This window comes from Thunnus maccoyii, chromosome 22 (genome assembly GCF_910596095.1).
Source record: "Thunnus maccoyii chromosome 22, fThuMac1.1, whole genome shotgun sequence".
In the NCBI taxonomy this organism is placed as follows: domain Eukaryota; kingdom Metazoa; phylum Chordata; class Actinopteri; order Scombriformes; family Scombridae; genus Thunnus; species Thunnus maccoyii.
In genome coordinates, this window is record NC_056554.1 from 25,013,086 (window position 1) to 25,025,438 (window position 12,353).

The 12,353-nt window shown below is 39.1% G+C and overlaps 2 protein-coding genes across 8 annotated transcripts in view; one reads left to right on the forward strand and one right to left on the reverse strand.

The window, feature by feature from the left end:
- LOC121889764 (transcription factor 7-like) overlaps positions 1-1,689 on the reverse strand; it is a 21,793-nt gene extending 20,104 nt beyond the window's left edge. For all 3 annotated transcript variants that reach the window (XM_042401988.1, XM_042401985.1, XM_042401983.1), the window contains exon 1: positions 43-1,689. The gene's annotated coding sequence lies outside the window, so the exon portion shown is untranslated. The remainder of the gene's footprint in view (positions 1-42) is intronic.
- LOC121889692 (zinc finger protein 239-like) overlaps positions 1-8,468 on the forward strand; it is a 10,350-nt gene extending 1,882 nt beyond the window's left edge. For 2 of the 5 annotated variants that reach the window (XM_042401857.1, XM_042401855.1), the window contains exons 2-3: positions 1,703-1,798; positions 6,275-8,468. In XM_042401857.1, the coding sequence (XP_042257791.1) occupies positions 1,739-1,798; positions 6,275-7,144 (930 nt within the window). In that variant the 5' untranslated portion in view covers positions 1,703-1,738 and the 3' untranslated portion in view covers positions 7,145-8,468. The other 3 variants (XM_042401856.1, XM_042401858.1, XM_042401859.1) reach the window with 3 other exon arrangements.
- The last annotated feature ends 3,885 nt before the right edge of the window (positions 8,469-12,353 follow it).

The window sequence follows — 12,353 nt, forward strand, 5'->3', positions numbered from 1 at the left end:
TTGATTTGAAGTCTTAAGCTACAGAAGTGTTTGAATTGTCACCTCTGGGCGCTGTTTTCTTTGTTGTTAGCCGGTTTCACCTCATTATTGTCACATTTATTCTGCCTTTAAGGGACAGAAACTTTCAAAAAGATGTAGAAACGGCTGTTACCCGCTTCGTTATGTGTCGAAATGTTTCTGTACAGACATCAGCTGGTTCGTAAGGGAACAAAATGTCCTCAAAACAGACCTAAAAAATCCAAAAAACCATCAGTTAATAAAACACCTGCCATCGATTAATCAGTCAACAGAAAATTAATCAAAATAAAACGATTATTTAATAAATTCAATCATTTCTCAAAGCAAAAATTTCAAATGTATAGGCTATGTTTTCTGGTTTTCATTGTCCTTTATGATAATAACTGGACCAGCAAACAACTAGAGTTACAACAATTAGTTGATTAATTGATTAGTAGACCGACAGAAAGTTAATTGCCAAATATTCTCTGGTTTTTTCAAATTATTTTCTGGTTTCTTTTAGTCTGATATCTTTGGGTTGTTGGTTGGGACAAAATAAGACATTTGAGGATGTCTAGTTGGGCTTTGGAAGACAGTGATTGACGTTTTTCACCATTTTATGACATTTTTTAGACTATAGGACTAAATCGATTCATCAAGAGAATGAATCAATAATAACAATAATCATCAGTTGCAGCCCTACAAAAAGAAAATATTCATATTTGTAGAAGTTGGAACTAGAGAATTTCAGCATTTTTGTCTTAGAAATGTAGTTGGCGACTAGTTTTCTTTCAGCGCTGCTCAGAGGCTCCCAGACAATATTGATTTCCAAATGAACGGGTAGTTGGCATTAATTGTGGCAGCCCGCCAGGCCTGTACAATAATAGTAGAAACACTGAACAAATCTAACAGAGCATCTAATCAAAAGCACAAAACACTTCAACATTACAGTGGAAATCATGATCAGTATAGACATAAATGTATCATAATGAAAATTGGTTAAAACTTGATGCACATAAAAAGTTTATTGTAAAGTTCATAGTCATTAGTCGCAGTCAAGCTGGTAGCTCCCAGTTTGAAAAGTGAAGCCAATGTGGAAGTGACTTTAACCTGCATTCTCTCCAACGGCCAGCGGGGGGCGACTCCACTGGCTGCAAAACGAAGTCTGATTGTATGGAAGTCTATGAGAAAATGACCCTACTTCTCTCTTGATTTATTACCTCAGTAAACACTTTCTTAATGAGTTCATGGTCTCAATCATTAGTTTCAAGTCTTCTTCAATACAGCATGATGATCACTTTATAAATTATGGTCCCATTTAGAGTAAAATAGACGATAAAGCAGCGTATGCTTTAGGGCGTGGCTACGTTGTGATTGATAAGTCAGTACCATGGTGACATCGTTGATTATGCAACATAACATAAGTCTTGTTTAGCATTTGGTTGTAATAAAAGGTCCTCTATCCTCTTTTTCATATTTTTCTGTTAAAATAAAAATCTATTTACACAAGTTTGAGCTGTTTCATGTGTTTAATGTCACAAGACAGTGAAACAAATGAGTGCAGTGGAAGCTCTGCAAGAATCAAACTTCTTCATGTTGTTTTTTTAAATTCTTTACAACATAATAAACCTGTTTCATAATACATGTTGATCTAGAACAAAAAACACAAGAAACATTGTAGATTGATGTTTTCTGTTTTGTCTAGAGCAGGAAGTAGAAGAAGAAGAAGAGGAGGAAGAGGATGGAGGGGGAGGTGCAAAGGGGAGGCGTCAGCATCCAGGAGGAGGAAGCTCCTTCCAGTGTGAGACAGCATGAAAACCCCTCGTTACTGACGTTTCTTCTGCTCTGTTTAAATGAATCAGAACGTTGAAAACTGATTTTAAAATAATTCTTACTGTCAAAACAGACTTTTAGTTTTCACTCTTACATTGAGACAAGTTCATGCCTTCTGCCTCCGGACACATAGGAGATATGATCATATACAACAAAACAAAAAGGTTAAATGAACATTTAACATGTAAGTATTAAAGTATTAAAAAGTAAGTAAAAGTTAGTAAAAGTAGTGGTTTTTGGTCCCTCTGACTGATATATTATTATGACATCATTAGATTATTAATACTGAAGCATTAGTGTGTGAGCAGCATGTTACTGTCAGTATTTCACTTTCATGTATTAGTGAACTTAGTTCAATCAACAGTCCAAAACTCAAAACTATTCAATTCACAAGTGTATAAAAACACGTCGTTAGAGCTGAAACATTAGTTTGTCTAGTTAGAAAATAAAGGCAACTAAATAGCAGAGACACACTATTATTCTTTTGCAGTCCAACTGCCTTTAATAAATCACAAAAGCGTATGCATACGAGCTCCCCGAGCTCTGCAACAAGAGGAGCCCCTTGAACAGTTCCCACAAATACTTAATATTTTCAGCCTCCGCCCAACACAACCGTAAATTCAAGCACCTCGTGTGCAGTCTTACTTCTCTGTCTGCAGACACCTGTTTCCTGCAAGATTATTGATAATAATTCCATATATGGTTTCATGCCCGTCTTGTACAGCTTCCAGTTCTTGCATAGTTCCTCTTTTCCAAAGATCACTTCTTAGAATCAGGGTCACTATATATCATGCACTTCAGATAACCTTTCCTATTTCGTCTTTCCTAACAGATTAGACATTAATTTGCCTAAAAAAATAAGGTGTGAGACATCTTACTTAAAAACAGAACAATGTGATTACAACATATAAATGTCAATAGACAGAGTCAAGAGTGCACCATGTTCTTTAAAGACAAAACTGATCAGTTGAACACACTTCTTCACTGGATTAATGGTCATCAAAATATTAATACAATAATATAGTAATTTCTCCAACAGTACCTGTCTGACCTCTGTAAATAACTCATTTATCTTGTGATAACTTAGCTAAAAATATATCCCTCCTCATTCTCAGGCCATTTTCCAAACATTGGACATTCACTAAGCTCGCTCCACTAAACAACAACTCTTCCCATTGAATACCACACAATCAGGGTTACTGCTCCTGTTAAGCTGGTTGTAGTTGTTATATACCGCCCTCCAGGGTGTCAACTCGGGAACTTGTTGTTGAACTTGACATGTTACTCTCAGCCATACCTGATGATAACACACCACTAATTGCCATGGGAGACATGAACATCCACACTGACAAAACCCAAGCAGCCGATTTCCTGTCACTTCTGTCGTCATTTGACCTCAAACAGCTCTCCACTCCTCCCACGCACATAGCAGGCAATACACTTGATCTGATTTTTACTCGGAACTGCTCCACAACAAATCTGACTGTCACCCCCCTACACCTGTCTGACCACTTCTTCGTCCAACTCACAATCACCTTACCAGGACATCCTCACGCTCCTCCACAAATGATCTCTTTCCGCCACAACATCCGGTCCCTCACACCGTCTCAACTTTCCAATGAGGTGTTGGCTACCCTACCTCCTCATAATGAATTTTCCTCACTCACGGTCAATAAGGCCACAGACACACTCTGCTCCTCACTAGCTACATCTCTTAACAATCTCTGTCCTCTAACTTCCAAACCTGCTCGCACCACCCACCCTAGTCCATGGCTCACCGAAGTCATCAAAGAGCAAAGAGCAGAACTCAGAGCAGCAGAGAGAAAATGGTGCAAATCCAGAGAGTGCACTGACCTCAGTAACTATTAGGGTCTCCTTGCATCATTCTCCTCCAGTCTAAAAACTGCTAAGACCACTTACTACCAGAACAAGATCTGCAGCACCACAGATGCACGGAAAATGTTCTGTTTTTAATTCACTTCTCAATCCACCTCCTCCTCCGCCTTCCACTCTGCTCACTGCAGACATGTTTGCCTCATTTTTCACTGACAAGGTCTCCGCCATCAGTAACCAGTTCACTGAGCCTGACCAACCCAGTCTACAGCTGCCCACTAACAGGGCCACACTGTCCTCATTCTCCTCTATGACCAAGGAGGAAGTCTCCAAACTTCTTCTAAACTCTCGTCCCATTACTTGTCCACTGGACCCAATACCATCCAACCTGCTTCAGAATATTTCCCCCACATTTAACTCCGCGGTCACACACATCATCAACTCCTCACTTACAACTGGTGTTTTCCCCACCGCCTTTAAGCAAGCTTGAGTCACCCCTCTGCTCAAAAAACCTACACTCAACCCAGCTCAGGTTGAAAACTACAGACCGGTTTCACTCCTGCCCTTCCTGTCAAAAGTACTTGAGCGCACAGTCTTTAGTCAAGTCTCTGAATTCCTTTCTGCCAACAACCTGTACACCCCAAATCAGTCCGACTTTAAACAGGGTCACTCTACCGAGACTGCACTACTGTCGGTTATGGAATCACTACGCTCAGCTAGAGCTGCTGGTCAGTCCTCAGCCCTTTTGCTACTGGACCTGTCAGCTGCCTTTGATCTAGTTAACCACCAACTCTTCCTCTCCACACTCACTGAGCTTGGTATCTCAGGATCCGCCCTCCGCTGGTTCATGTCCTACCCGTCAGGGAGATATTATAGAGTATCTTGGAATGGAGAAATGTCCAAACTGCACAACTTATCCACAGAGGTTCCCCAAGGGTCAGTGCTTGGTCCCCTCCTTTTCTCATTATACACCACCTCACTTGGCGCAATCATCCACTCCCATGGTTTCTCATACCACTACTATGCTGATGATACCCAGCTCTTCCTGTCATTCCCACCGGAAGACCACACAGTCTCCACTAGGATCTCTTCATGCCTTGCCAATATATCAGCATGGATGAAAGAACGCCACCTTCAGCTTAACCTCTCTGAGACCGAGCTCCTTGTCATACCAGCCAGTCCTTCCATACAACAAAACATCAGCATCCAGCTTGAATCAACCCAACTTATGCCCACAAAGTCTGCCCGAAATTTGGGTGTCATGATTGATGACCAACTAACCTTTAAGGTTCACGTGGCCTCAGTCGCGCAATCATGTCGATTCACCCTGTACAACATCAGGAAGATCAGACCCTACCTGTCTGAGCATGCAGCACAACTCCTGGTTCAGGCTCTCGTTATATCACGCATCGACTACTGCAACTCCTTACTGGCAGGCCTACCTGCATGTACACTTAAACCTCTGCAGATGATCCAGAATGCGGCAGCAAATCTGGTCTTCAATCAGCCCAAAACAGCACACGTCACCCTGCTGATGATATCCCTCCACTGGCTCCCAGTTGCTGCCCGCATCAAATTCAAAACCCTGACACTTGCTCACAAAATAGCAACTAAAACGGCTCCTGCCTACCTGAACTCCCTCATTCAGGTCTACACTCGCTCCCGACCACTACGCTCTGCCAACAAAAGGCGCCTGGTACCACAACAGGGCCCTAAGTCACTAGCTAGACTCTTTTCCTCTGTAGTTCCCCGGTGGTGGAACGAGTTACCAAACTCTGTTCGATCTGCAGAGTCCCTCTCAATCTTTAAGAAAAGACTAAAGACCAAGCTCTTTCGCAAACACCTCTGCACTTGAACTGTAGGGAGAGAAAAAAAACAAAAAAAACATACTTCTTTGCACTCTATACACTCTAATCATTACCTTGTTACACTGCCTGTTGGCACCTACGTCCTATCGGGCCCAAACTTAAGCTTTATAGCACTTACTTGTGTTGTTGTCTCCTGACTAGATCCTTGCTTAAAGGATTAAAGAGTACAGTCTTGACCTGCTCTATGTGAAAAGTGCCTTGAGATGACTTCTGTTGTGATATGGCGCTATATAAATAAAAATTGATTGATTGATTGATTGATTGATTGCTTGTGTTGTATCAGTCTCATATGTACGTCGCTTTGGATAAAAGTGTCTGCTAAATGAAATGTAATGTAATGTAATATTTCAAGACTATATGACACTATTTAACACGACAATCCCCCAACACTGACCAAAACAAAAGATGCTTGGGAACAAGACCTTGATGTGACTGTCCCTGACACCATGTGGGATCTCACTATTGATGAAATTTACTCCTCCTCCATTTGCAGCATTTTAAAGTTATGTTTAAGTGAAGGTTTTTTTTTTATTTTACTGAATGGGGAAAAAGTAATAGAGTGTTCACACAAAGGTCAGGAGAGGTCCGGATATCCTGATTTACTCTGTGGTCGGGGTCAAGCTTAAAAAACTATGAATCCTATATTTCTAACTCTATTTATGGTTTTAGGTCACTTTGTCCACCATGTCATCTCACTTTCTCTCTCTCTCTCTCTTTCTCTGTATGTTTGTCTGTTGTCATAGAAACAAACAGGAAGAAAGGAACTCAAACATCACCGCTGTCAGCACTGTGACAAAGCCTTCATGACATCAAAATCTTTAAAGATTCATCAGAAAGTTCACAAAGGAAAGGAACATCCCAGCTGTGACCAATGTGGGAAAACTTTCACTCAAGTTAGTAATCTAAAACACCACCAACGCATTCATACTGGAGAAAAACCGTACAGCTGTGACCAATGTGGGAAAACTTTCACTACAAACAGTAATCTAAAACACCACCAACGTGTTCATACTGGAGAAAAACCGTACAGCTGTGACCAATGTGGGAAAACTTTCACTAAAAACGGTAGTCTAAAACGCCACAAAAGCATTCACAGTGGAGAGAAACCGTACAGCTGTGACCAATGTGGGAAAACCTTCACTGCAGACAGTAATCTAAAACGCCACAAACGCATTCACACTGGAGAGAGACCATACAGCTGTGACCAATGTGGGAAAGCTTTCATTCAAGACAGTGTTCTAAAAGCCCACCAACGCATTCACACTGGAGAGAAGCCGTACTGGTGTGAACAATGTGGGAAAACTTTCATTCAAGACAGTAGTCTAAAAATCCACCAACGCATTCACACTGGACAGAAGCCATACTGGTGTGAACAATGTGGAAAAACTTTCACTCATGGCAGTTCCTTAAAAGCCCACCAACGCATTCACACTGGACAGAAGCCGTACTGGTGTGAACAATGTGGGAAAACTTTCACTCATGACAGTTCCTTAAAAGCCCACCAACGCAGTCACACTGGACAGAAGCCGTACTGGTGTGAACAATGTGGGAAAACTTTCACTCATGGCAGTTCCTTAAAAGCCCACCAACGCAGTCACTCAGCATCGTGTTGAGCATGTTATAGAGGCAGGTTAGCGGTGCCCCCCTGTCTCCTTTCCATGCTTTTAATAATAGTCTTGTTGTATCCTGAGCTTTTCTACAAACTAAATATTGCTAACTGTAAGTTGAGAATCAGCATGTATGCCATTAGCGGCCCACGTGATCAAATTTTAAGCTCAGTGATTGGTCATAGTTCACTAATACCCTGAAAGTTCATTTTTCACCTTGATTTTCATGTTGATCCAAGAAGTAGTGCTCAAAATGTGTCACGTAACATTGTCAATGGGGAAAAATGAACAGCATTTTTACACAAAATAGGTCTCCCAGCTTGCAACTCTGTACTGCTCTGTGCAAAAAAATGTGGCACAGCAAATATGTATGGTGGTTAGAGAAGCATATAGTGAAACTTAAGAAATCTTGAAATAAGTTTAAATGAGTTTAAGTTGGATTTCAGATTCGTTTTTGATGGTTTTATAGATGATTGAGGAACAGTTGAGTTTAATGAATGGTAATTAGATTTTGAGGAGTAACAGTATGTTTGGGGCCAGACTGAGACACGGTGACACTAAAATAGGAGATAAAATATGTGGAATGTTAATTGGTTTAGGTTTAAGTGAGAATTTAAGGGAATACAGGTCTTATAATGATGCATTAATGAGAACAGGTGAATACAGGAGAGCTGAAGGTGTGTTTACCTGAGTCTGAGAGAGATGTGAGACTCCTTTGACCTGAGCAGATCTCTGATGGAGAAGGAGATGAAACCCAGAAAGCTCCTCTAAAAGAGAGAGAGAGGTGTTCGTTCTCATCAATACACTCTAACACTTCAATGTTTGAATAGTCTGTTTCAGCATTTTCTGTATGTTTGTATCGTTCTAACAAAGCAGTGATGGAGCCTTTATTTCAGTTAATGGGTGGTTTTCCACTGACTGTTCTAAATGTTTTGGTTGCACAGGAAGTGAAAGCCAGAGGGACTTTGCCCTGAGTTTAGTGTCCAAGGTAGAGCACAGACCTACACCATGTATTTGGTTTTGACCTCATCTATGTTAACAGCCTGAATAGAGCATACTACCAGGGTAGCAACTATTCTTGCTGGGGTCCATAAGTAGCTCAGTTCTGGGCAAAATGTCCTTGAGTTGTTGTTATTATTATATATGAGATCATTAGATTATTAATACTGAAGTAGCAGTGTTAGAGCAGCATGTTACTGTTTTTGAACTACTTTATATACAGTTAGCTACTTTAGTCCAGTGGTTAGACATCAACCTCTTTTATTTGTTCACTTTTCATTTTATTTTTTATTATTTACCTCTTTTAAATCCATTCTTTTCTTTTTTCTGTTGGTGTGTTATATATTTGTATTGTATGACATATATTGTTTATTGTAAATGTACAGTTTTAAATTTTAGATTTTCTATGTAGAAAGATGAATTTTCCAAGTTCCATCTGTTAAAATACCAATAAAAATAATGTTAAAAAATGAGAAACTACTACAAATTAGAGTTACTAATATTGAAACATTACATTTGTTTATTTGTTTTTACATGAGAGATGTTTGGGAATCATTTGAAAATTGGACATCTGAAAAGACACCTGTTTGAAACTACTGGGATACAAAATGGGAGTTATAATAGCGGAGGGAAAAGTAGAAATTTTGTATAATTGCTAAATTATTTTCAGTTAATAATATATTCACAAATGTTGAAGTATCAATATTTTTCTTCAATAATGTGCAACAAAACAAACTTCAGGCAATCACAGCAGAGGAGGAGTATATGAAATATATGGTGAATGGACGTAGATTTGGGTATGGACGGTGGGGACATGTCCTTACCCATGTCAAGTTGTTGCTGAATTGTCCCGACCAACATTCTTACCTATCTCCAACAATCTTGCCATTTTAACTACTCATAATGTTGCTGACGAGATCTCTGCAGTTGCCAGGTGTGCTTTATGATAAAGAGTGAGAGAGTGAGAAATGGGGGGGATAGCCGTCTTGAGGATCTGGCAACCTCCAACTTCAAGCTGTGTTACGTTGTCGACCAGCTGCACCAGCAGCAGTAGCAGCAGGGTCAGTGATGAATGAACGGTGGTTCAACTGAAGTATTGAGTATGTGTAAAATAAAGAACAAACTGAAATAAGCACAGAGCTACAGAATCTTGGGTGAAGTCTGAAAACCTTACAGAAGAGAGCAGCACATGACCGACAGGTTTCTATACATTAATTTTCTTGTTGCAGTTGTCATCAATAAAATCTAACATGAGAGAACAATTCCTGCCTGTTATATAAGCAAATACTTATTCAAAAATTTGGATAAACAACCCCCACCATTGGTTATTGTCATGACTAATTGCAAGAATCATGCAATTGTTAAATTGTAAATACTTTGATTAATAGAGTAACCATATTCAGGAGTTGCTCCTCCAGATCTCTGCAACCCTGGGATTGGCCAGGATGCACCTTCTGGGCGGGCAGATTGAAACTTTAAAACAGTGTCTTATCTGAGACTCTATGAGACTATGCTGGTTACTGGCTGGTTTTTCAGGCTATTTGCTGGTTTCTTCTTGCTTTCTGTCATGCCGGTCGAAAGTTTGCATTTTGCTATTCTGAAGATGTCTCCTTTAACATATTTATATAACCCCATCTCTCCCCTTTTCAAAGAGTGGGTGAGTAATAAACTGAAACAAACTGAAAGAAACAGAGCTGCAGAATCTCAGGTGAAGTCTGAAAACCTTACAGAGAGACCTATCATTAACAAAATGTAACATATCTCTAACATCAGACAACAATTCCTGCCTGTTATATCAGCAAATACTTATTTAATAAAGTAAACTTTTGGCAGAGTCAGGCTCTTAACGCCGGTATGTGCATGCATGTGTGCATATGAAAGAAAAAAGAGAGTTACAAGGCAAGTGCCGTCCGATCAGAGAAATATCCCTAGCAAAGTTAAAACATATAATTTTCAATTTTATATTTTGTATATGAAAAATTTTGATTTCTAAGTTTCAATTGTTAAAATCACAATAAATACAGTTTTAAAAAAGAAGAGGGCCAATTTTTAGTTGTTTTTACTTTTTTTTTTTTTTTTTTTGCAGCGCCACATGCCAATAAAGCAAGGCGAACATGTAATGACGTCATAATGGAAATGGCTGCATGACAACAGTGACATTTAAGAGGGACCAGCATCTTCTGATTCAACCAAAAAAAGAAGAAAACATCTTGGTTTTTGTGGATTTGACTTTATACTTTTTGGTGTCGTTCTGGAGACAGTATGAACCTGAAAAAAAAAAAAGCTTTCCATGCAGTTTTTACATTGTTAGTTTTAACAATATCTTTGTGTTTTCTGTGTAATTTTTTTGTTCATTTTAGTATTTTCTGATGTTTATTTGTGAGATTGTATTTTGCTGACATAAAATAAACTATAAACTGTTATAAATAGAGTCAGAAACACATTCAGGCGGGTGGCTGTTCTCTGGCCGAGGTGAAGTACTCACCGTTTCCATGGCAGTGGGTCTGACAGGAAGCTGAAGGTGTGTTGAGATGTGAGGTTAGCTACAGGTGGTAGTGGAGGGTGGACATGGCAGCTGTGAGTCTTCAAACAGTCAGTTATGGTTGTAGTTAACATGATCATTACATTTATTATAAGTGAAAATATTGATTTATCTATTATTATTAGTAGATTACAGCTAATGTATAGTGACTGCACTTATACCACTATACTACTGTACCACTACTTTTCATGGTCCTACTGCCACTGATGCAACAGTATATTGATACAAGCCACTACTAACACTGGCTGCTACACACCTGCACAATGACCTGGAAGTAAAAATTTAAAAAATAGTCATGTGGGACAACATGGGGGTCTCTGGGGATTGACTCGCTTTTGGAGCCTCAAGTGGCCATTCAAGGAACTGCAGTTTTTGGCTTTTCCGCATTGGCTTCATTTTTCAGCCCCGGAGGTTGCAGCTTGGTTTTTAGCCACTCACAATCAAAACATAGTGTTCAGGTGTTACAGCCGACTCAATCTGTAGATTTCTTTTAAATTAGTGGAGGGACTCAACAATCTTGGTACCCTGTGTTACAAGCACCACCAGTTTGGAATCACTGACATAGATGATACAATAGAATATAATATATGATCCAAGTGATAAAATATAATGCAGAGCAATATTTACGAGCCATCCATTCTCTAAATGCTGCTTATGGTGTTCAGGGTAACAGCAAGTTGCAGCAGGGCAAGAGTACAGGTGCAGCCTGTCATCACTGAGTAAACGCACATAAAGACATGTATATTCACACCTACAACTTTCCAGTTCACTAATCTGCATGTCTTTGCAGTGTGGGAGGAAACCATCTGCTGTGGGGAAGCACCAACACACTGCAAAATAAAACAATATGAAATGACACAATGCAACATAATATCATCCAACTCTACTGTCAAATCAAACGCATGAATCTCCATTTAAAACACAACCACGACCTTGAAATTAATATCCAAAGTTCCCCATTGAGCCTGATGCTTCTCAGAGGACTCCAGTGTACAAGATGCTTTTATGTTTTGAATGAACATGAAATGGTACAAAATGTGTGCTGATGGATGTAAATCAAACTGTGAGTTTTGAAAGCCCAGAATCAGACGCAGGTTTATTGCCAAGTTAGTGTATAAATACTGTACATACAATGAATTTGCTGAGGTGTGAAGTAAAAATACAGTAATGCAAAATAAAGATCATAAATAATGTAAAATAGAAATTTACAATATAATAAAGTGAAAAGAGCTGTAACAGAGTTTTTAAAAAAAGTTTGAAAGTTAACAAATGGAAAGTTTATTGTTGTCAATGTTGTTGTTCCTGGAGCTGTGATCAAAATATCCCAAAATTTCCTCTAATTTTTCCATCTGTGGAAACCTCCTCCGTTTGCTATTTGCACTGTATTGTGATATATATAAAAAAAAAAAACAAGGGTCAAAAATCCAGAAACATAATAATATATCAGTCAGAGAGACCAAACAACTACTTTTACTGCAATACTTTAACTACATCAAGCTCATAATACTTTTGTACTTTTACTGCAATACTTTACATCAAACTGATCATAATTATGTACTTTTAGAGAAGTAGGACTTTCCATGTAGGACTTTTACTTGTAATAGAGTGTTTTTACATTGCTGTATTTGTTCTTTTAATTAAAAAAACCCCGATCTGAATATTTCTTCTACTACT